This window comes from Leuresthes tenuis, unplaced genomic scaffold (genome assembly GCF_036924035.1).
Source record: "Leuresthes tenuis unplaced genomic scaffold, fLeuTen1.0.hap1 SCAF_17, whole genome shotgun sequence".
Taxonomy (NCBI): Eukaryota; Metazoa; Chordata; class Actinopteri; order Atheriniformes; family Atherinopsidae; genus Leuresthes; species Leuresthes tenuis.
In genome coordinates this window covers 17,843,078-17,869,449 of record NW_027325371.1, presented here as the reverse complement: position 1 = coordinate 17,869,449, position 26,372 = coordinate 17,843,078, and the positions used below count along the sequence as shown (strand labels likewise).

General features: G+C 39.7%; 1 protein-coding gene across 1 annotated transcript in view; it reads left to right on the top strand.

Annotated features, from left to right (window-relative positions):
• Window positions 1-26,372, top strand: part of LOC140273775 (protein shisa-8) — a 106,047-nt gene that overhangs the window by 67,340 nt on the left and 12,335 nt on the right. Inside the window, exon 4 of the mRNA XM_072369436.1 lies at window positions 24,476-24,592. Within this exon, the coding sequence (XP_072225537.1) occupies window positions 24,476-24,592 (117 nt within the window). The remainder of the gene's footprint in view (window positions 1-24,475; window positions 24,593-26,372) is intronic.

Below are 26,372 nucleotides of genomic sequence, written 5' to 3'. Positions count from 1 at the left end.
CTCTAAAGCGTGCTTACAGCAATCTAACTGCTGCTGTCATCCTGCGTGCTGTTATCAATCATTAGGCTGTTTGTTGGCTCCAGGGACAGAGATCGTTTAAGCGTGCTCTAAGCAGAGGCTGCAGTGCTCATGATATCGTCTCCTGTGTTATTTCAGTCAAGGTAGAAACTCAAGCTAATTAAGTTATAGATTTTCTTAGTCTCATAAAGACAAAGTGGTGCATTTCACATGTTACGTGCATCCATCCTGGAAGGGTCTCAGAGGCTCTAAAAATATAAAGATGTATATAACAGAAACCTCCCCATCGATCTGACAAATTAGTTTTATTAAAACCAAAAGCATAACACCAACAATATTCATCTCTACACATTAGTGCACTGTTGGAGGAATCATTTTGATGCTTCAAGTAGTGAAACATAGCTATGTAAAAATACTCCACTTAGACTTTATCAAAAATATTTATCAATTTTTCAGCATGAAATAAATCATCTGAAGTGCACACAAGAGACAGCATAACTCTGGAAAAACGAGAGCTCCAGACTGTAGTTGCCCTGCAGAGCAAAACACAAAAACAGAAAAAAAACGTCTTGTTGTGTTGGTTTCATTGCTGTGTCTTCTGAAACATTCTGAAGGGTTTTTATTGTAGATTTAGTTTGATTGTTCATAAATTTATTCTATCAAATACTTATTTATTTCTGATTTACCTATGTAAGCATGTCGGTGAGTAACTCAGGGCTACCATAACAATCAGTGCACTCTATATTCTCAACCTTATATGTATTTTTTATGTATTTATATAAAGTATAAAAACCTTGAAATTGTACTTTACTAGCAGCAAATGCAACCGTCTCTTCTTACTCTTACTTGAGATAACTGCTGCATAGCTTAAAATATAAGACTTTGAAAATACTCACCCACTGCAATGGCTAATTTTCAAACCAGCACTTTCCCCTTTTAGGAGAATTGAAACGCCAGCATCACGTTGTTATTGGCCGGCTGCAGAAGGTATTTCATGTTAGTTCGGCCTTTCTGTGGACACAAAATCAATGTCTTCAAGCGCTTCACTCAGGAAAAGAAATGGCCATGTTCATTCAAGAGTGGTCATATACTTTTATCTTTTCCCAGAAAGCAAACTGAATCCTGTAACTGTTGCACTAAGTCGTTGCAGTCACACAGAGGGACACAGCACCATGGCTGATAGAACACTAAGACGCTGGATTTTTTACCTTTTAATAACCACACTATATTCAATGAGCACTGAGGCATTCCTGCTCATTGCATGCATGAGAGGAAGGAGCAGGAAAGGAGATAGACATTTGATAAGTCAGTGAAACCAATTACAAGGAAGCAAAAGATGCCATTATCTGGAGTTGACAGATAACATAAAGATAGAGGAAAAAAAGGACGGAGAAAAATAATAAAATAATGAGATAATCGGAAAGACAGAGAGAGCAGACCAACAGAGACAACAGTCCCCTGGTGACATGCATGACGCTATTGATCTTAGCTTGTTGCTTGGAGAGAGTTCCTCTGAGATCAGGCTGAGCGCTGACACAACCATCACAATGCATTATGGTGGGGGATCAAACAGAGGCCAGCGTTGGCCACCAAGCATAAGCTGCCGCCCGAGGGGGAGGAGGAAGGAGAAGAGGAGAGGAAATGGGAGAGAAAGAGACAAGGAGTGAACACACTCTGCTCAACAGAATTTTCAATCACGGGCTGTCGTCTGGTGTGGCGTCTCAATCGTTCACCGTCACAGAGCGGAGGGAGAATTGACGGTGGAGGAGGATGATGTGAGGGTGGCAAACATTAGAGGGGATGAAAATTAGTCAGAGGGAGGAAGTCAAAAGATGCCAAAAATATTTTAATGCGTGCCTGTGTGTGTACAAAGCATATGTCTGTGTGCATGTGTGACAGATGGAGGCAATAGGGTGACGGTGAGGTGAGAAACATGATGGGACTCCGGGAGTGAGATTTCACAGAGAAAGTGAAAAGAATGAGGGAGAAGCAAATGAGAAGGCTGGAGAGGAATCCAACCAGGAATGGCATATTTATACATAGTAAATATGAGTTCTTTTATTTGATGCATTTTCTTTCTGTTTTTTGCGCTGTCACTATCTTCATCCCACCACCCAGTGTGTCAAATGCCGCTGGACAGGTTACATGTGCTGGCTGCTGACAGAGAGAAATGTCAAGCATAGTAAAAGCGCTGACGTGTTTGACTGCGTGTTTGTGTTATAATAAACTTGTGTGTCACTGAGGTAAAATCAAGGCATGGGTCTCACATTATGATATCTTTGGAGTGTTATATGGTTTTCCTGTAGTTCTTAATTCTGCTTTTTTACAATGTGCTGTCTGACTCTATGAGGATTAGGAGGGCATTACAATTATCTTTAGAGTTTGAATATGAACTAATGAGGAGATAGGTGGGTTACTGTACAGGACTTCTCAGTTAGTTTTTGGCATTGTATTTCATCTTAGCAAGAGACATACTCACAAATAACGCATGTATCAGTGTCCGCCTGAGCTTAGCACAACCATGTGGTCCAGTGTGAGTGTGTTTTATAAGACACCCTCAGGTGGTACACTTCACCCGCCCCATCTCCATCAATAACAAGCTGAATCACGTGTTGCAAATGTCAGAGTCCTGACCTTGGCATATGAAGTCACAAGTCTGACTTACTGACATTCAGTGATGTTTTGGAAGCAGCCCTGAACGCTAAACGCAAGTAAATTAAAGAGGTTAGCCATCGATCTTGAGAACAGTGGGAAAGTCAGGACAGTGAGAACATAGCTGTACTGGAAAACTAAAGTCACTTCACCCTCTAATTGTTTTGGAGGAGCTGATCTTTGGCTATTATTTGCAGCTCTGAGGAATCGTTGAGCTGAATATTAGTAATGAAAATTAGCAGCATTCGTCACGATGGAACATCTGCTGCGTGAGTGTGGTTCAGTGTGGAGGCTAAGACAGCACAAGTTTTGTTAGTTGGTCATTTAGATGTCATTCTTCCTTTTTTTAGTTTTTTAATGTTTGGTATGCCTTTCATCACTCTACATACAAGCTCTTCTGCATTTCCTGATCAACCGCTACAGTGGCTTTAAAGCAAACCCACTGTTAACAATGTTTGTTTATGATTCAAGAATCGTGTCTGTCGTGTGATGAAAAAAAGCTATATTCACAAGTACTATGGAAGCATGTTAGCCATGCAAGTGTTAGCGTATGCTAGCACAACGATACCACCACCTGAATTATTCACAATTCTCTTTATGTTATAGGTTTCAAACAAGGACTAAGTGACAAGGAAGATAACTATTAGGGCTCAATGCAGCTGATCAGTTAGGAAAAAGCCTCACAGTGAGAGTGTAAGGGAAAGTGGATACGAGTTTTTATAACAAGTTTGTGTTCATCAATTCAGGTTTCCCTGAACAGCAGCTAAAGATTTTTATATGACACTCCAATATATCAAATATCAAGTTTTTGGCTGTGGCTCTAGAAATAATAGCGTGCCAAAAACCAAGCCAAGCTAAATTTGATTATGAAAATAGGTGTGATAATACAGGAAGCTTTGCACAGAAGCCCACAGCCATATTAAACTGTACTGAGTCAGTGTGTGAGCAAGTCTCTAGCTGTGTTTTTCCAGATAGGAGTAGCCAAAAAGTCTGCTGTGAAGAACGTGATATCTTAAAAAGGAAAGAACTGAGATTAGAAGTTTAAGTAAAAAAACTTTTGATCACAATTTTATTTCAAAAGTCACCGTCACAAGTTCTAGCATTCGTTTAACAGTGTAGCTCAAAGGCTCCTCACACCCACACAAGTGTTTTCATTTACTGACTAATTGGAGCTCTAATCAAGTATGAATTGTGTGGATTATTGCAGGGGATTACATGTGTACTAAACCCTATTTGGTAGTGTACCAAACAGAAAACAGGCCATCAAAATCATCAGAGAGATTTAATTATAGACATATTTTATTTTAAAGAAGGAAACTATTAAGGTTAAATACCACACCGCTCACTGTCCAATTTTTTTGGCATCATCCTCGCAAAACTGTCAAAGCGGCAGACACTTTGACCTATCGCAGAAGGGAAAGCACAGGTGGAATTAAAGATATTGGAATTTGGCTGAATTCCAAACAGATGTGCAAGTGTCAGCACATATGTTATCACTACAGTAATGACAATGTCTATTTTATATTCAGGGCTGTGTGCATAATAGCTCCCTTTTGACAAAGTAGTCATCCATTTTTAACCTTTCCCGTTTCTATTTGAGTGTTAATCCATCACCTACACCTCTGTTTTCTAATTCTGCTCTTCGCAGGCACAAGTACCATGTATACAGCTAATGCAAGCATTAGGGTAATTACAGATGTGTGTAGAGCTATGCAGCAACATTCCCACAGCAGACAGAAACTGGCAAAAAGTGGCGTACCAAAACTAAAGTTGGTTTCAGACGGGAGTCCTCACCTGTGTCATGCACTGACATTAAGTCTGATTTCATCCGCTGACGTGGTCTCAAACACCAGATTTTGTCAAACAGCTACTAGTCTGTTTTCTTAGTTTCTTTAAGGTGTATGATGTGTAGTTGTTGCTGTGTTTTTAAAAGTCGCATCCTTTTTTTCAATGGCTGCTGAAGTTACCTTCAGAGTGATGTTATTCTACAGATTTAAGCATTTGTCACAGGACCTCTGCTGGCTAATATGCTTTCATCAGTGGGCGACAATGCAGGCAATGCACTAAAAACATGTTAGTTTTCATCACAGTTTTATTTTGAGTATTTTAATGAGTGGTAATAGAATAGAAAAATGCAAAGATGTGTATGTGAGGTCCCTGGCAATAATTATCAATCATAAAAATTGAAGACAGTTTCAATATTGACTTGAGGCACGGACATGTGCCAACGGACAAGTGAAAAACAGTATTTTTGTTGCATCAGGTTTTCAACTTACTCACGTACAGCAGCTGACATATCAGCTTTCTGGATGGAGCCTTGTTTACTGACCTTTTTCCCCCCCTGATTTCCACCATTAACTTTTCATCGGACTTAGATCCAGATAATTTGCTGGTCATGTCACCGAGTTTATGTCTTTCCTGAAGAAAGGTTAGAACACTCTTTGCTCTGTAGCAAGATGCATTATCATCCTGAAAAATGAGCTCAGCATCACCAAACCTCCACCTGTGTATTTACTATAAAGGTAATGACTTAAGGTACTCATCTTTATATGTTTAAGTGGACCTGCACCAAACAAAAGATCCAGCATGATCTCCTTGTCTTATGCAGACTGGTGATACATCATTTTCATCCAATCATCCACCATCCATGACTGCTGCTCTTTAGCCCACTTTAGACACTTGTTTTTTCCTTTTTAGGTGTTAGTGATGGTTTACATTTGGCTCTTCTTGTTTCCTTCTGGTTTCTTCGATCACAGGCTTCACCTCCTGTTTGTGCCCATTTGTTTCTCATCTGTTTTGTTGAGTATCTTCTATTTTCAGACATATTGTTTATAAATTTTGTGTCCTGATGCTTTGACATCTTTCTTGGTTGACCTGTATGTTTCCCTTTAACAATCTTCCCATTTTGTTTGTATTTGCTCCGTATTTCAGACTAAACTGACTGAGAACAACCAAAACCCTTTGAGTTAAATTACCTTATTGAACAAGTCATTTGCATATTTAGATTTGTGCTGACTTTTGTTCTAGAAATGTAGATAACAAGGTATAAACCAGTGTTGAGCTATTTTTTTTCTTTTAAACAAAAGAAAAAAGCCGAGAGTACATCACCAACTGTGGTAATTCCATCCATTTTAACACTGGTTGTTTCTGCTCAGACAACAATGATACCCATGTTCCAGTACTGCCTTGTACACTTTATGAGGCTATGTACCATAGAAAAAAGTGAGAAACCAGCACATTCTGGGACTGTGAACTTCAAAACTTTTAATGGTGAACTATGATTATGAACAAGTTTGTAAACTGAATTCTGACATAGTTCTGGTCATGTATAAACTTGCCCATGACAAGTTATTGGTAATTTCATTGTATTTACATGCACTGACATGCACTGACAAAAAAAAAAAGCTTTATTTTTCGATTAATACAGAATACCACTGCATGTCAAAATGCTGTCTCTAAAAACAAATCAGTCTGCATTTCACATGGCTTGCCAGACACCTAATGGCCAGTGGAATTGATGAATAGAATTACTACACCTGCATTTTTCCAGACTTACACATCTGCCATGAAAAATGGCCTTTTTATTGTTCCTTGATTTGGAACAAAGACTGAACGCTTAGCACATTCTTAGTGGCATTTCAATGCAGCTCTCTATCACAGTTACATCTGCAAGTTTGGCTTGAGCTGCCTAATCGACCCATTATGGATTCACAGCTCTAATGAAACAATGTGACTTATTTAATTTGAACAATGGAATCATAAAATCCAACTGAAGTGTTTCATTGAGAGTGGAGGAACTTGGTCCATTTAATGAATTTGTAAGTCATTCAGAGAGATAAGAGCAAACCATCTGTAATATTTTTAGTGTGGACATTGGGGATGTGTAATTATTGAAAGCCAGACCTTTATGTCCTCTCAGCCCATCTCTTTTAACCTACGTATGTCTCCATCCCTGCTCTCTAAGGGAGACAGACAGGGGATCCAGCTGCCAGAGTATGACAGATCCACAAATCACTGCCTTTGGGGAGTAAAGAGAGGTGGAGGAGGAAAGTGCAGGATGAGAACTGATGGGCAACATGAGCAGATTAGTAAATAGCGGGAGAGAGAACTCATGAACGGTCTGAGGTAAAAAAATAATCAGAAGCATTTCAAAGCAGTAGGAGGATAAGTGATGGAGGGGATTCTGGGTTTCTAAAGATCTGAAAGGAGGAATAAAAGAGAAAATAACTGAACTTTAAAACATTCATCAGAAAGCAGATTGCTTCTCTGCGACACAAGACAGCAGCTGGATGCGGTGATGTAGTTTTCTCTTCTTTTGTCACCCTCGTGTCATCTGTTTCTCTTTTAAAACCATCTGCTCGCTCTGATTCCCTTCATGTGGTGCTACTCACTCTCTATCCTCTCTCTATCACTCATCCTCGGGTTTCCTCAGGTCTACCATCAGAACTCCATCCCAGGATAAATCATGGGCTTTCTCTCCTTCCCTACCTGATGCAATTTCCTTCCATTCCCATCTCCGATCTTGCCTCTCTTTGTTCCTCCCCCTTTGCAGGGTACATAGCAGTCAATTAACAGTCTGTGCAGGACATGCTAACACCATTCATCCACCTCCCCACACTCCAACCCGGTTCCTTCCCTGGTGGCCTTTGCAGCACTGACCCATGTTAATCAGGTATCAGTCAGCACATACCAAGATGGAGACACAAATAGGGATGGTGGGGGGTGGGAGTTTAGATTGAAGGTGATTTGAAGGTCAAACACAGGCGTGCACATGCCCATGCATCCCCCCACACATGCAGACATACTCAGTCTGTCTGAGAGTGGGTCTGCAGAGTATCAATCACCTTTAGACATGGTGGGTGGGCACACGAGCAAGAGATTCACGCTTTAGAAAGCACAGAGAAGAGCCTGCTCCTGATCCATGAAGACAAAGGCAGAGAGGGAAGGAGGAGTTGAATATGCGTGTGGGGGACCACGAGCGTGCATGTACATACATAGATTTTGTTTATGTTTGTATGCAGTCCTCGCAGGCATACCATGTGACCCAGTGGACTAGCTGTTTGTGTGTGTTGCCTCTAAAGTATCTGGCAGACATGTAAAAGCCACGGCATGAAAAGAAGTTTGCATTGTGTTGTTTTCTATTGTGGTTTCGAAAATTTCAAACCAACCAAAACCATTATGGGCTCTCAAAGAGTCCGAAGGAGTAAACACAGGATATCTTTCATTTAGCAGAAATCTTAAACCTCCACACTTAAGTACTTTTGTTTCTGTTTTCACTTTGACCTGCCAGGTTACACATAGTGATACAATGTCTACATTTCCCATTTGTTTATTTTTGATAAATGCGCGTTGCTATGGACATTGTTTGGCATCAAATCCAGCCCTTACATAACCTTCCCTTTCTTCATAAATCCTCAATAAGGGTCATGTGATAATAGAGGAATTCACACTTCATATGATACTGTATGTAATTGTGGTTTTCAGATGTAAAATAGCTACATAATTCTCAGGAGAATGGGGCTGTATGCAAACATAAAACATCTGCGCGCTCTTCTCTACCTTTTCTAAAGTGCCATGTTACTTTAGGTTGAACTAATTTGATAGGAATAGCCGATTATCTAATATTTTGGATTATTGTGCGCCTTTCCAACATCAAGATTGATATTGATTTACAAGGACTGCAGAGTAACATTATGAAATTATAATCCCTTGATGCATCCTTGGGTACACAGCAGACGTAACAAGACATGACATAAAATAATTAAACAAACGAGAGGGCGATGCTTATGTAAAGCCTAGGACAAGAACAGCTAGTAACAAATGACTTGGATGAACGTAAAGTAGACAACATTATAGATGGAGCAGATTTAGAGGAACAGCTTAATTGTCATTCATAACCTTATTTAAGTAAACTGTTTGCAGTGTTCTCCTGCATTCTTGCTCAGTGCATTGTGTCAATTTGTATTGTTTTCATTATATCGTACTTTATCAATTTTATTTGAAGTCATAAATGTTTGTTATTCTTTCAAGAATCTTATGATGTGAGGTTAATTTATCTTTGTTCTGAGTTCCATCACAAGCAAACCTTATTAACCACTCAGGCAAACATAAATGACTGAAACAATCACCAAGCCAATAAGATTAGGTCTCAAAGTTATTAAAAATGAGCAGTGCTCTGCACTCAGATGTGGGAGGAATGTCTGCTGAACATCCAAATTAAGAGACCTCAGATCAGTTCCAATGACCCACACTGATGCATCAAATGGCTCATTTTAACCAGATGTGAAATCACAAACCCACACAGGTGTTAAATAGCTTTGGACTAAGTTGGTGTTGGTGGTAATCTCTATCGCCAGCTCTGCACAAAAATTAATCCAAAGACGTCCATGGACTGTAGTCACTCCTGAAACGTAAGTTCTCTGAGTAGAACCATGCCTGCAGGCTCTTAAGCTCTGATCTGTGCTGGTGGCTTTTCTCTAAATAATCTAGGGTGTATGATGTAAGATCATTTGCTTGGCCTTTCAATCCAACAAGCATAGATCTGATTGGCCAAGCTGAAGTGTTGCCAGATCTGCCGTATTTCAGCTTCACTCTTCACAAACTGAATCTGTTTTCCTTGCTCTCATTATACCTCTGTAATTTAAGTAAACAGCTCAGGTTATGCCAATTCTGGCATCCAAGGAAGACTCCTTCAGTGATGAAGGCAAAACAGCTGGTTTACTAGTTTCTAGTCCGAGGCTAATCCATTGTGCTACATGTATTTATGAGGTTCCAGTGTTAGAGATGGGGCCAGCCTTTTCTTGCCTTATAAACTCGATCCATCTGGTTCATGAAAATGTGATTTTAGATCTGCACTAAAATTCCTGAACAGGAAATCAATGAGAAACTGACAGTCCAACTCAACAATTCAGTAATAAGCAATTATTTGCTTCTAAACTGTTTTAAGCAACTATTGTCTAGCACACATATCATGTTTCCAATGCAAACAGTTGAATTTTCTTTATACTGAAGTTACTTTTAATTTTTACTGTATTAAAGTAAATGTTGGAGTCTGAACTTTTTACTTGTATTTAAGTAAATAAGTTCAGTACTTATATTTGCTTCATAAGTATTAAAGTCTTCTACTTGAGTAAACCTTGTATGTACTTTTGCACCCTCTGGCTTTTTCTTACTTTTTGGTAATGTTTAGGGATTTAACACTACATGGTTAGTGGTATGAAACCATCGTGGCTTGCCTTCCAGTAAATCAACGTTCATCACATGTCAAAAATCTAATTTTTCAAACTGGTGCAGAAATACATAACTTCATCTGCAGCATTTTCAGTTTTTTGGCTGTTTTTTTTTTCATTTCATGCTTATCTCATGTTTCATCTTGAAAGTGGGCTGCAATATCATAAAACCACTTCAATTACTTTTGGTTCATATCTCAGAGTTTCATTTATGTGGATATGTAAAATGTCTTATTCTGTGCTTTTTCATCGTTCTTGCACTTCCTGCACCCTGTAGGCTAAACAGGACAGAAATAGGATAAATTCTTAGTACGTGGGCCTCCTCTGAGGGTTGCAGCTGTGGAGAATTTAAAAGCTTATTCATATGATTTAGCATTGCGGGAGACGGACACCACTCACCATTTTTTTTCCCTCACGCTGCCGACATGGCTGTAATTTTAAGAGGTAGTTTTTTCCCCTACCATTGGTGCATAGTTAATATTCTTGATCAGTCGCCCCTTCCCAAGTGTTGTAATGGGAGCCATTTAGTGAAGGACAATGCTGGCTGCTGAGGTTTTATGATGCTGCATGGAGTCAGTGAGCTGAGTGATTCCAGCGCTGCTGCCTGGAGAATACGGATGAGGTCATTCCCACTCGTGCACACACAGACAGTATATGCAAGGCTTAGCCGAAGAAACAAATGGCCTCAGATGCCCCCGGATATAATATGGCTACATAAAGTATACACACACAGAAATAAGTCTGGAGACACCTACACCTAGGGACATTGGCATGATTAAGTATGGCCAAACCTATTAAAGACAGATTTTTGTCTCTATGGCTACATGAGTGTGTAGTTTTGCATTCCATGTGCATTACTAGAATATGGCACAGCAAGTCACGCTCACTGTAAGGGAGGCATCCATTTTTTGTGGTGTGTGCGTACTTTCTGTGCAGGCTTTTTCGTCAGTCAAGGAGTATTACAAATAGAGGATCACTCGGCTCTTTGTAAGCCATCACCCTAACACATACATGTACATGCCGCTGTCATCAACCATTACACATCAAATTAGAGCAAACAAGAGACTGAGCCCATTTCAGCCAAACCTATTAATGTGACGCTGCGCTCTGGTGTAATAATGGCCTTTTAGCATTTGCAGTGTCCATAGACATACTACTACACACACCCGCACACACAAAAACAGACACACAGTGTATATACTTGTTTAACACTTCTGTGTGACTTTTATGTCGAGCTCCAGCTTCTAACCAACCACTGAAGTCACTAATTGCATTGCTTCTTCCCCCTTGTTCATTTCTTTTCAACTTACTCTTTACACTCGCTCAAAGTAGAACTTCAAATTTAGTAAGACATGTATTCCTCTCTCTTTCTCTCCCTTCTCCACCTCCAGCACCCTCTCTTTAAGTCATCCAAGCTATTTCTTTTTCTCAATCTCTTCACTCCCTCGCCCTCTTTTATCCTTTATTGCATTCCTTTGGCTGCATCAAAGGTCTTTTCTCTAATATTTCATAGAGGAACTAATATGCATAGCCCCTGCCCTTTCTTTTAGTCTGCGTGCATACATAAATAATTAAGTTCATGCTTGATGCTCCTCTGTCATATCCCTGGCATACCATATGTGTGTGCATGTGTGTTCTGTTCTCTCTGTCCTTGGCGATGTGTATATCCTTTTTAACCTTCATTTCAAAGTAATAGTTGGATGCCTATTAGCTTTACAAACACTTGACAGCTGACTCGCCAAAATAAGAAGCATATAAAACCTGCAGCTAATGATTTTTTTTTTCTAATTCATTATGTTGCATTGCATTTAAATTAGTGTTATGATGCTGCTGTGGGGACAGAAACCATAATGTTTTCTCCTCTCTTCTTTTATTGCTACAACATTATTCCTTGATCACAATTCACCTGAGTCTGTTTAGGAGGAGAAACGGGTTTTAAACCTCTCGTACCAGCCATGCCATTGCTCGTGACTTCTATGCTTGGAAAAGAAGATCAAAGAACAATGGAACACAAAGCATGACGATGTGTCCTTATTTGAACAACCGTGGAAATGACATGAGATCATAGCATTAATAAAGTGAATTGGAACACACTGATAAGTAAAGACGATTCCCGGGTCTCTTGATGGCAAAGGAAAGGGAGTTAAATCAATTATTCCCACGATTATGCTGTATTTCCTCAATATGTTCAACAGTTGATCCACAAATTTCTATTCTATGTAGTCAGTTTGTATGTTAGCTTGTTCTCTTATTAGGAGCACATAAAAACAAAAACACATTAGACTTACAAGTAGCTATACATTCATTTCTATTATGTCAGTGGGTGGCTCACTACTGAAAAGGACTTGAACAGGTGAAACTACCAACAGATGCACAGAAAGACAAGAAATGCTGCAAATGGGACTACAAATACAATACAACTAAAAAAAAAAATTATATATGCAGAATTTCAAATTTTCATAAAAGTGCTGGTTAAGAAATGGCTTTTGAGACTTGATGGTAGAATGATTGATGGCCAGATGAAGTCTCATGAAGCCTTAAAGCTTTCCAGCCCCAAATATGGTTCAAGGCTTTGAACACTCAGCAGTGCCACCTGCTGATTGTCTTTGAGATTTGAGAAATGGTATGATGTATCTGTTTAAGCTATAGTGGCCTGAGTTTACATTCTTTATTTCATTCAATGTCCTGTTATCTGTTACTTAATATCTGTTATCCTACTTAATATCTAAACATTTAAAATATTCAACATTTAAACTGTCTTTGCATTTTTGGAGGGGTCAAAGCTACAAAATTAAACAAGAGATTAAATCAAGGATCTTACCTCAGTTATTACCATTTTAAAATATTACCGCACAAATATATATCTTGTTCTCCATCTCATCTCATCTCATCCACCACCAGCGTTAAATACCTTGTGGTGCATTTCTGCTTTTATTTCTCTTTTCTTTTATTCTTTTTTTTCTACATCATATCTGCACTTGTTTTAGTTGAAATTATAGCAATATTGCAGTGCAGTGCCTCAACTGAAATTGCTCTTCATCCCTGGTATGATCTTGTAGGAAGCTTTGAGTTGAGGTTCATAGATTTGGGAGTGGAAAGTGAAGCCTCAGGAGCTGCCTCGCCTCGGTGATGAAAAGGCATGTTTAGCTCTCAGATTAGCTCAATAATTCACCAGTTCTCTAATTTTAGGCTGAAACTGTGTAACTATACTGTAGAGACGGGTGCTCTTACACAAACATGCATGAATGCAAATCTACTGGATTGGTCGTTTATTAATTCACAAAGTGAATGAGAGGGGAGGCATTTCCCCTCAGAAATCTGATGCATCTCCAACATGGTTAAGTGAAGTGTTGCATGTTGGACCTTTCATTTTTTAAATCATTCTATTTCTGTTTCTGCTTGGATAAAAGATGTGAATAATTATTTTACCACTGTGGGTGGGACCTGAAAAGTTGTTGATCTTCACATATTGCCGTCTGTGTGAGGACATTAGAAACTGTGACAGTGCCAGTCACAACCAATACTTGTATACACTTTAGAGATATTTCCTAGGGTGGGTATTTCCCTCATAAGACAATTCCATTTGAGCTGGGGGGTGTTAATCACCATGCTCGTGACGCAAACTGCAGCTGTACCTACATGCGAAGCCAACTCATCAAGTAGATACATGGAAGGGGTTGAAAGACAAAAATGTGAACCCACAAAGCATCAGCAAATGTGTGTGGGTGAGAGAGTGAGTTCTAGATGACCGTGCAGTACAATTACCACTTCTGAATAATTGAATCCTCTGAAGTTAAGAAGCGGTGGCCGGGGGGTTGTTTTGTTGTTCCCGTAGGAGCAGTTAGAGAGTGAAAAGGGGAGCATAAGTGAGAATGAGTCATGGTGATGAGTGGGACTTCAGACGCCTGTCAGAGTTAAAGCAGTTCTTTGTAGATAATGAAAAAGCAATAATTGCATGAAAAGATTCCCTTGCACTTTTTGTTTTCCTTTTACATAACCCACTCATGCAACCACACACACACACAAAAAAAAAACTGCATGCCCCTCTGCATGCATAAATGCACTCGATTGATTAAGCATCAGCAAGTGAGAGCACCTCTTTAATAATAGAGGTTTTGTCAGTTTGCTGGTCTGGAGCATTCAGGTGTGTTAACACAATGCCAAGGAGCAAAGACATCAGCAATGATCTTAGAGAAGCAACAGTTGCTGGACATTAATCTGGACAGGATTATAAGGCCATTTCCAACTTCTTGGAGTCCATCAGTTAGAAAGCTTATTCACGAGTGTAAAACATTTGAGACAGTTGAGAGTCTTGTTGGGAGTCCCAAGATCAGACAAGATCTTAGGCTTCCTAAGCCCAAATTAGCATGTTAAATGTTAAAGTTCGTGACAGTACAGTTGTAAAAAGACTGAACAAGTCACACTTGTTTGGAAGGGTTGCAGGAGAAAGCCACTTCTCACTGAAAAGAACATGGCAGCACAGCTTAGGTTTGCAAGGTTACATCTGAACAAACCACAAGACTTCTGCAACAAAGTCCTTTGGGCAAATGAGACCAAAGTGCAGATGTTTGGTCAAAAAACCACAGCAGCACATTTAGTGAAAAACAAACTATATCAGCACAAAAGCCTCACACCAACTGTCAAGCACAGTGGTGGAGGGCTGATGATTTGGGTTTGTTTTGCAGTCACAGGACCTGGGGACCTTGCAGTCATTGAGTCCACCATGAACTCCTCTGTATAAGTCCTCCGTTTTCTAAAGTCAAACGTGAGGCCATCTGTCTGACAGCTAAAGCTCAAGCTGAAACTGGATCATCAACAGGACAATGATCCAAAAAACAGCGGCAAAACTACAACAGAATGTCTGAAAAAGAATCACAATGTTGCAGTGGTCCAGTCAGAGTCCAGATTTCATCAAATGCCAGCAAACCTCAGTGCATTAAAACAACATTATGTAGAAGAGCGGACCAGTGAGTGATGTTAGAGACTGATAACATCCATCCATCCATCCATCCATCCATCCATCCATCCATCCATCCATCCATTTTCTACACCCGTTTAATCTAATTCAGGGTTGAGGGGGAGACTGGTAACATCATACAGAAAATTTCTAGTTCAAGTTTCAAGTTCATGGGGTGCACTTAGTTTCCACATGTGTCATGTGTTGTTCATCTGAGGTTGTATTTATCTAATTTATTTATTTATTTTTAAATCATGGACTGATATGTAAAATGTTGGTATTTAACAATGGCGCACTTTTCTTTTCTATCACATGACTACATTTACAGTCATGAAAACACAGCTACAAGACTGAGTGCCGTTATTCAGTTGTCCAGAAATCAGCCAACAGTTCAGGGCAACTGATAACTTCCGGTCAAAACTGGATCAGGTCGCTGTGTTGTGTTTTATCTGTCTTTGTGAGACAAGCCATGAAGACTGAACGTTCCTCTCTGCAGCTCCACTGAACTCTGCATGATATTTTAGCACCTCTTATTATTCAGTATTTCTCTTTTACTTCCTGCAACTTTACCACTTTGGTGAAACATTTATTAGCTCAAGAACACAGTGGAAGATTTATCACTAATGTTTTAGACACAGTGGTGTTACTGTATCTTATAGCTACATGTTGGCTATCATAAGATGAATTCGACAACTGTCAACAAGACTTCCGGCGTCTTCACTGCACTGACTTTCATGCCTTTATTTCTTACATCCTCTCCTTTGCAACCGACATTTATTATTCTGTTTCTCCACTCTGAGCTCAGCCTGCCGTCTACAGCCATCTCCCTGGTGGGAACTTTTTTTTTTTAAGTAAAAAGTACTGTCCATTGCCATGTTTATTACGGTCCTCTGTGTGTATGTGTGTAGATACATTGCAGATCAATGCATTATGTAAGGTGCTGAGCAGCAAAGTTCTACATATTCAATGGGGAGGCGAAAGGCAGAAAATAATGACATTATCCTGGGATAAGACATCGTTTACCCTGCAAATAGAATCTGAAGGAGGGGAAGAGAAGGGAGGGAGTGGTCACAAAGAGACATTAAAAACCAGTGTACTGAAATGAGACAATTCACTCCATTTAACACGCTTAAGCAAGACTAAGACATGAAAGCATTTAAATAACAGCGGGGCATTGACTTAGTTGGCAATGCCGGGTGCAGTTTATCTTTCTAGCCATTCCAATATTTCTTAATATGCCATGTAGCATAACAAAGTTAAAGTAAAAGTGAAAATCACTAAATAAGTCAACAGGTCAACAATTTCTCGCATCACTGTATGTTGACTCATTACAACTAGAATTAGTTTAAGGCTTTACATGTAAAATAAAAGCATCAAAACAAAATTTATAGAAAAAACAAAAAGGAAAACAGATTGAGAGATATGGTGTAGTGGGAGTCATAAATCAAATTCCCTCAATTCACGTAAATCAATTTCAATCAATGAAATGCAGTAGGTAAAAAGGAAAATCTTAAGGTTTTCCTTTTTTGAAAGAAGCAAGAGTAGATGCAGACCTGCAGTGATCTGTGGGTTTGTTCCACATACAGTGTACGGTGCATAAAATCTGGAAGCAGCTTCTGCATGTTTAATTCTAACCCCGAGGACAGAAAGCAAAACTGTTCCTGACCTGAAGTTTCATAAGGTATCAGAAGATCTGAGATGTATTTTAGCCCCAAACCATTTAAAGCTTTAAAAACCAAAAGCGGAATCTTAAGATAAGATCTGAGCTGTTACAGTGATCAAGTCTACGGAAGATAAATGTAACGACCGGCTGAATCGCTTTGACTCTTTAGTCCTTTCATCCTTGAAACAATGTTTAGGTGATAGAAGGCTGACTTCATAACTGACTTGATATGGCTGTTGAAGTCCAAGTCAGAGTCCATGATAACGCCCAGATTTCTAGCTTGGTTAATAGATAAGAAGTGGTCTAATCTTATGAAAACATTTGGGGAGATGTTTTATGGCAAGAGTAAGAGTCGTTTCTACAGACCTCAGACAAAGCTGATGCTCATCACACTGGAATTGATTAAAAAAGCTTTTAGCTGCTATTATTAGCTCCTTATCTTCAGCAAACAAACACTGAAATGAGAATGCAAATATGTGTTTCTCAAAAATGGCTTACTCTTGCATTTAAATAATTGTGAACCAGAATTGCAAGTTTGTACTTTTCAAGCTTTTCAGATAGTTCCATGCCATGACAGAGGAAATGTGTGACTTTTTACATTGTAACATTTGTGATAATAACATCTGTATTTTGACCAACTAGAAGGCCGGCCATGGTTCAGTGGTCGCCAATAACTGGAAGGTTGGCGGTTTGATTCCCAGTCTCGCCACTCAAAGATTGGTGAAACTGACAGCTGGAGGCAGAGCTTCCATGCCTGAGGTGCCCTTGAGCAAGGCACTGTACCCCCATGCTCCCCATGCACTATGATTGGCTTCCCACCGCTCCAGTGTATGGCATCTGTTTCTATGCCAGTGAATGGCATAGAGACTCTCTGTGAGAGTGTGACCCTGTGATTGTGTGTGACCCTGTGCATGTGCATGTTTAACAGGTGCCAACCTGGATGGGTTTCAAAGCAGCATCTGCGTCCAAAGTTACAAAGCCCTTGATAACTAATGGACATTATTAGTTATTTTCATTGCCTTATGTATGGTCAGATGCCCTCCTCCAACACCTCAAAGGCTCTGTTTTCTTATGTTCTGATCACTAAAAACCAAATCAAACACAAACAACCCAGCTAATTGAGGGCTTTTTATGCAGTCATAAAATATATCTTAATGTTATTGTTTGAAAAAGCAATGTGAACCCCAAACTATCTTTTTCCCAACTCTAGTCATTAATTTTGTTGCCAAAAGCCCCACAAAACAGTCAATAAGCTCAACCTTAATCTTTTTGGGAGAAAAAAGATTGCGGCCACCAGTCGATTTTTCCCCTGTTCTCTCACACGAAATAACGTAAAGTATGCTGTACTCTTGAACTTGTGATTACATCATATTAACTGTTTGTAAACCACCAATCAGAGCAGAATTCAAACGTGTATCTCTACAGGTTTACATACTGTTAAACACCACACAGGAATTTAAATATTGGACTCATTTACACGCCTACTCGATCAAACTTAATGCACATGACCAGAATTTTGACTGGAACTAGTTTTTATCGTCAAGCCCATTCAGATCTGCAGGTTGTAAGTAAACAAGTGTAGAATGTTCAGGTATCTGTACTTTGAGTAAAGACTATGTACTACTGCAACATTTTCTGTTGCTACAAGAAGAAACTGCTTTTTTTTAAGAAACTTCAAATTGTAAAGTCCCTGCTTTTACCCTGTTAACATCTCTGTAAGATGTAAGTGTAATATAATGAGTAAAAGCAGCCATTAATGAGGCTATGACTGTATGTAACACCGCGTTACACGCTAAGAACAGAGTGCCATCTTTTAACAATTGCACTCCTTTTTGTTGGCCAATTTATTTAATATACATATAGAGTCAGTGTTTTTCTGAGTCATTTTATTCATAGAAAACATGTTTTAATTGTGAGGCTTCGGTCTCAGGCAGATTTTGTTATGTGAAGCAGAAATGCACTGACATAAGATTTTAGAGGTTGGTTCTAGAGTTTGAGCACAAAGACGTTCTCTACAGTTAGAATTCAAGGTCTGTACATACAAAATACACCCTCAAGTGGAATTACAATATGGTGTATCAACAAACTGACGTGTCAACTTCACATTATTCAATGACTGAAAATTTCTGCTTTGAATCTGCAGAGCAACATCGTCAGCCTCCGAAAGATGAGGTCAGATAGTCACCTGTTTAGCTTGAAAGATTGGCGATACCAATCCTGACTATTGGCACGGTGAGGGCTGTATAGGCATTTGCATGCATTGTTAGGAACCGATGAAATTATACGCTAGTGCAAACTACAAGGAGATGTCAGTTGGGGGCTATCACCGCAAGCAGCTGCTCCCCAGGCAGAACTTTAGGATTAGGCCCAGTTAAACCCATAAATACTTGCCACTAGTTAATTTAGATTAGTATACACAGAGATCCCCCATTAACTGAATAAGGAATAAAGTTTGGAATCATACTCAAGCTAATGAGGGTTTTTTTTCCAGGCAAAAACTTTCAAATATAAGATTTTGTGGAACACAGATGAGTTTTTAGGGAATGGGGCTTCAAGTCAACACTTTCGTTCCTGTTTTTAAGTTGAAACAACAGGTTAATTTTTACAGCGTGCTCAATGCATTTAGCTACACAGAACTCTTCCTCTCCAACCTTTTTGCATTTATTTTCCTTTTTCCTTTCCATCTCTCACTGTCTGCCTTTGTGTGTGTGTGTGTGTGTATGTGTGCGTGTGTGTGCATATGTGTGAGTGTGAGTGAGACAGTAGTTGTGTCAGAGTAAGGCTGGCTGAAGCCCTTGCAGCAGTCAGCCTCTTTGATGTTGAGCCCTGCCGAATTGGGCCATCACCCAGCGGTGCTCTGCTGCCTGCCTGCACCCACACACAGCAGTCTCTCTCTCACACACACACACACAAATAAGGTACACGCATACAAACCAAAACAAACACACGCTTGGCAAGAAAGCATGCACATGGAAAACAATCTTTACATGCTGCTTTTCACACATGAGCTGTGGACACAGCCTCACAGGCCTGACAAAGCTTCGGATGATGTGCCCTAAAACATGTCCACAAACATTTTATCACTCTCACAGTTTCTACACCCTCTGACGAACCTTCATTTTTGCTCATTTTCTTCTGCGCATCTCTTTAATAAACATGAATGCAAATTCTTACGAGTGCTTCTCCTCTGAGGCCTACATACAATGGTACATCGAAAACATGCGCGCACTGAAGATCACACGTGCTGGGAAAAATGTAGGACATTCAGAAAAAAAAATTGTTCCACAACGCAAAACACAGGACGGAATTTATTCGTTGTTAGGCTCCCCACCATACAATCATATGGTGGCATTAACAGTACCAGAGGGATTTAGATGGATGAACAGGATGCCTTAAAATAGAAATATATACACTCTGCACAAAGGGAGAAGAAAGTTTTGTTGATTAAAATATTGAGACAGTTAGAAAAACTTGCAACATAACTGTTAGAGCTAATATCAGTTCACAAATCATATGCAATAAAGAGATTTTACTCCTCTAAGTGAGTATTTTGTGTTCTGTGAGCATTCAGCTCATTATTTTTCTTTTGCAGCCTATTTTACAGTTTTGGTTGACTGTCACTTTTCAGCACAATCATACAGTAATGCAATTTTTAAAAAAGAAAACAAACAGCCCTCTGCTACCTGGTAAACACGTTAGGTACGGATTCAGCAACAAGCTATGACTACAGCAAACATTTTACAGCCAGTGAGAGGAATATTTTTTTTCCCAGGAAATTAAAATTAAGCTGAAACATTTGCAAGTATTAGATGATTTATATGCATCTGTCGAAAACCATCTTCATGAACCAGGGGTCATCTGACAATCACAAAATCGCTTAACTTAAATGATCATGTAACATTGTTGTTTCTGCATTGATTCAGTTTAACCAGATTTTCTCTGCATTTGCTCTGCTGTTTCTACTACATAACTGTGTGCAGGTCGTTCCTAACCTGGGGCCATGGTCCCTAACCTGGGGCCAGATGAATAAATGATGAGAACACACAAAATCCATGGCCTTTTCCTATACTTAAACTGGTATTCACTGCACCCCATGCATTCTTCAGACGTTGAGGGATGAGTTTAACCCCGATATAAAGTGGAAATACACAAAACAGCTTAATTTAGCCTGCACAGCATATTTTTCATACTATTTCTCATGTCTACTCCAATTTGGATGCTAGGAATAACTGTCGCTGTGCATCACGGTTGTGCGTAATGGCCGTGAAAGACTTTCCTGATGAGTTTTTAAGAGAATTAGTATTTAGAGTTTGTTCTGATTTTTTTTGGCACAAGATTGGCTTTTGTGCTACTTTAGCTTTCTAAAGGCTGTATAAAATAGCCGTCATCATTACATGCTCCTTCTCCTGATCATCTCCAAAACAAGGCTGTGTACTGTACAAACTGTGCATTCATCTGTTGCAGATATAGCAGAATTTACTGCGACTCCACTGTAACCCTGAAGCTGTCTTTGAGTGAGCTGATGTGCATTTTCTCTCATTTGTAATCCCATCATGTTTCCTTTTTTTTATCTCTGCAGAGTCCTTTGCTCCAACGTTACAGAGCTGATAGTTGCTACCTCTGTTACTTTTTTCATTAAAGAGTTTTTGTTCTGTTTGTGTCATGAATCTACTGAGTTTTATGCATCTGGCCTCTGGCAAAGTGGGTGTCAAAGCTGATTCAGTGTCACAGAAATTATCAGCTTTTTGAAGGTACAAGTAGGGGGCCTTCAAGAGAAAATGTTTTTGGCAGTTATAGATGAAAAGTGTTCCAGAGCAGCCATACTCACAAGGCTGCCTGAGATGCATCTCTGTCTGCGTTATTGATGCAGATGATCTGAAAATGTCAAAAAGTTGCTGAAATTAATCAGACCATGACTAAAGCTGCTTCATACCTGCTTAATCTGTAGCTACTAACAACTCAAAATGGAGTTTGCCGTGTTACTTTTGTGATATGTTCTGTATTTTGAGACTTAAGGCAGACATATTATGCCCTTTTTTGTAACATGACTCAATTTCTTGAGGTTGTCATGAAATGTCTGTGACATACATTGCAACACAACCCTTTAAACCATGAAGTTGCAGCTGTTTTCATTGCAACTGGTTTTGGGGCTTGAAGTGACCCACTTTCTGTGATAAAAAGCAATAAATGCAAAACATTAAACAAAGCAATCCCTCTTAAGTTAAGTGAATTATATAACTGCTGGAGAGAATTTGAGGAGTTTGCTGTCAAACTTGAACTTGAAGTTCAACTCTGCGGTGGGAGTGTGTCATAGAAATTCACTTAAAATCCGAACCGCTCCCTGAATGACATATTGTCAAAACTAGTGGGCCTCAAACAAAGTGACAGGGTTGTGTTTTTGCAGAAGTTTTGAGCTGGCAGGGATTTCAGACACCATGCAGTCGACAGTATACAGTATGTCTACTTTGAAAGGCACAATACATTTCTTCTGAGCTATTATATCTATTATATATATAACACTAAAGAGCAGTCACTTTCTATTTCAAAATACGAAGCTTAAAGATTATTACTGCAAGTTCTGTCGATATAACATGAGTTAGAAGTTATTCATTCTGAACAGAAATAGAAGAATCAAACCATCTATTCCATATATCTTAGTCCCTGTTGCATTCTATGCCTTTAGTTATTAGCATGACTGCTATTAGTGTTGCCAAAGCAGGCTGCAAAAACCACATTTAGTAGAAAAAGATAAGAATGGTATGAACATTACAGCATTTATGCTGTAATACCACAACAAACTCTCTCCGAGTCTCCCATCACTCTGTCTGCTGGCCGGGAACAGCCCTGTGGTCAAACTGGAGACCTGCCAAGGATCTTTCCATCAATTAGCTGGTATTTTTTCCCTGCCTATCTCTGCCTTCAACTCGCTCTGTCTTTCAGTCCTTCGCTTCATTTCTTCCTCTCTGTCCCGCTCATTATTTCCACTGTTGTTAGCTCTTGAATGCATGAAAACACGCCGTTGGAATGCAGGACACTTCAAGAGCGAAAGCTATCGCTTTAAATGTTGCGTAATCCCTCACAATCCCCAAAAAAGCCCCATTTACAATATCATATACAGAGAAAGAATTTTTAATCAGTTCTGTTGTGTTGTTGGGTGAAAGTCATACACCTTTAAATGTCTGTATGTGTGTGATGAGTGAATAGAGCAGCGGGTGTCAGTAGTTCACAAAAGACAATAACACACACACACACACACACACACTACGCACGCATAAAATTACATCACACAGCTGGGCCTCCCAGCACACCAAGCCACACACAGCGTGTCATTACTGCATATCAATTACACGGGGAAGTGAAGATCTATTTCTAATTCAATCAGTCACCACTGGTGTCACATTCCTCGCTCTGTAGCTTTCTGCCTGCCACTCCGCCCGCCGCTCCTGCCACATTGCCCCCACCACCACTACCACCACCACCACCTCGCTTGATTCTCACTGATGCGCTTCAGTTATTGTGGGGTCAGTAGACGGAGGTGTCAGGTTTGCGAGTTTGTTTAAGTGCGCATGCAATTGTGCAGTACCTCCAGCTGGAAACATTTTTACTTTATTCTTCTGGAGATATGAGGCTTTGCAAAGAAGTGAGGTAATTCTCTTCAGATCCTGTTTGTTCACAATAAAAGGGGTTTAATGTGGATATGTGGATATTTGACTGACTCTGGGTCATTCTTTGATTAAATGGTTTCTTTAAAGTAGGGAAAGTACCCACATGGCACTAACACAGTGTCAGACAGGGTTTCATCTCATTCCATGGAACATTAACTAACCAACCTTTGCATCTAAATCCACCCTTAGACTATGAAATGGTTAGACTCCTGTCCCAACCACTGAAGTTTTAAAATGTCTTTACTTGAAAACTTTGTTTTAGGATTCAGTCACAGTTTCTTTGCTGTTTAACACATTAAAGAGAACTTGGTTAAGGTTAGGTGTCACAATATAAATGGTTAAGGTTAGCAATTAAAAACTACATGATTAAGGTTTTTCTGTGAGATTTGGCTGGAGCACAAGCTTTTAAAGGGATATGTTAACACGGGGTTGTGTGAAGTACCTCCGTCAGTGTCTTATCTGAGGTAGACAGTCTTCAGAATGCAGAGATTAAAATGAGTGAGTCAAAAAAATGTGGACTTTATTCAAATCCACCACCTTTGAAAGAGTGCTCCAGAAAGAATCTTTCCTTGGATGGGATTCAAAAAGCTCACACCGCAGTAGGGAAATTCACATCTTTAGGCAATCTATTTGGTTCAAAATACTGACTTTCAGATGCACAACAAGCAGAAAAACTAGCCCCATTCACTGCACTCCTACGCAAATGTGACCTCGTCAGTCAACTGGTTGACACACAGCTGTGAATGAGCCAGTGATTGTGAAGCATGAATGAAACTGTAACAAATAATTTGGAGTTCGGGTCTTCTACCAGAGGCCTCGCACATTATCTTAGCTGTTCCTACGACTGCGCTCTTCTGCAGAGATCTCCGATGTTGTCCATTCATTCAATCCATACTGAGTAGCCTGCACACATAAAAGAGGTTTGTCATGGTGAGGTGACAAAATGATAAGAAAATAGAAATTAAAAACATGCACAAATGCTTATTAGTTCATCTTTACAGCCCCCAAAAAAGAGCTAAACTAATATGTTGTATTGCATAGATATGGTGCAAAAACAGCAATTAAAGGGAATCCATTTCCAAAATCATTCATGAAAACATGTAGCGACCCTATGAGGCCAAGATGCCCCAGAATTACAAGGGAATCACTGGTGCTCAGTCTTTGTATTTTGTAATGCTGTTACTCACTCATGAGGATAACCTCATTATTTCCTTTGACCGACTTTTCAGATGTCTGCTTGATATTTTTTCTCCTTTTTTTCTTTCCTTCTGTGTCTCACTGCTTCTGTTAGATCACAACCATCTGAACAACGCAGCTTTGTCTCCCCTGGGACCGGCCATGGCCTTGTCTCACCCCCATAACAACCTGGGAATTGGCTTCAACAAGTACACCTCGCTCAAGGCTGTAGGTAAGCTGGAGTGCTCGGACACACTCAACAACACACAACTGCTCCGGCTGCACGGGTACGTACACTTTTGTAACCATATGTTTGTACGTTTGAATACTGGCTAACGGATTAACAACTGATGTGGATGTGAGAAGACAGGCACAGAACACAGGTATAAAGGTCAGTGAAAAAGATAAAAGACCAGCATCCATTACAATAGTGGATGTCATCGGGGACCATCATTCATTTCAGGACGCTCCGTCTGATTCCTGACTTTCATATGACAGTGGAACATAGCAGCCATGATGGGCATATTACAGCTAAATGAGCCTCATCATCCTGAATTCAATAACTTCCCTTTCTTAGATATGTGCTCATTTCACCAGTCTGAATGTATTACAGAGATACAGAGTATCAAAGATTAATTATTTCGGGTGTATGTGCAAAACCCCCCTAGCAGTATGAGTCGTATTCTGTTCTCTGTAGCTATTATATCTAAACCTAAAAGTGAAAAGTTGTTGGACAATACTGGGACTTCTCGGGCCCCTTGCTTGATGATCCATGGTGTGACGCCACAGTTCACCCCCTTAAACCTCTCATAAGCGTTCCCTGATGTGGTCGTGCAATATCACACGCACAACGATTTCTTGAAATTTTTTTCAATTTGCAAAGAAAACGATTTTTCGATTTGGTAGGCTAGACAGTGTAGTTAGTCTGCTGTGCGACTACTTTGCTGTAACACTTTTGAAGGAGGTTTGAAGGAGGTAGGACTGGGTGGATGGTGGCATTACACCACAAACTGTCCAAGTTGAAAACAACTTTTCTATTTTTGAGCAAAACAGTCAGTTGGTTTGGCAGGAAAATACATGCTTAGTTTTACAGTAAAAAAACATGGTTAGGAATAAAATAAGTCAAAACACATAAAAATCAAATTAGACACCAATGAAGTTGAGACAAACCCCATAAATTCAAGTCAAATAAGGCAGCAGTTAAACTGTGATAGGTAACCGGAGAAGGCTCCCACTCTGCAGGGCTCCACTCGTAGCTTGTTTACTGAACAAAGGTGACATCTCAGTGGAACCCCTGTAGCAAAAGAGCCTTCTTTGGTTTCCTGTCATGGTTTAAATGTTTTGTTTAAGAAAAACACGGTAACAGATTTGCATCACATCCCCTGGTTGCTTCTCTATACAAAACAAAATGGAATGAAGAATTTACCACCTCACAGTTTCCGTTGGCAACCTAACCTATCATGATTTCTTGTGAGACTGGGCTGCTTCTTTCCATAAAGAAACACAGTTTTGATGTAATAGCAGCATTTAGCATCAGACCTTGAGCTTTGTGATCTTTTGAATCTTGGCCGAATTCAGCTGTCTTGTATAGTAATGAAAGATTTTCAGAAAACAGCTTTCATCCTAAGTTTAAAGGCCGCTCACTCAAATGGAGTTTGAGTTTGAGTGTCATAATAGACACTTCTCCTCAACAGTCGTTGAGACACATTAAGAAGGTGAAGTGAGGTGAAACGCTTTTTCCTGTAATTTGAACGTGTGTTACATTTGTTTTAGTAAACTGGGGTAAAAAAGCAAGGATGACGGCATAACTTGATTGGGAATACTGTCAACTGCTGAAAAACATGTCAACAAAGCTGTAACACACTCTCACACAAGAAGTTTGGATTCGGAGTTTGGGTTTGGAGGATGGTGAGTGACAGTAGCCGGGCCATCAGCCGGCTGAAGCTGCTCATTGAGGACAACTTAACTCGAGCCAACCCACATCCTCCACACACACGGAGTCACAGTATATA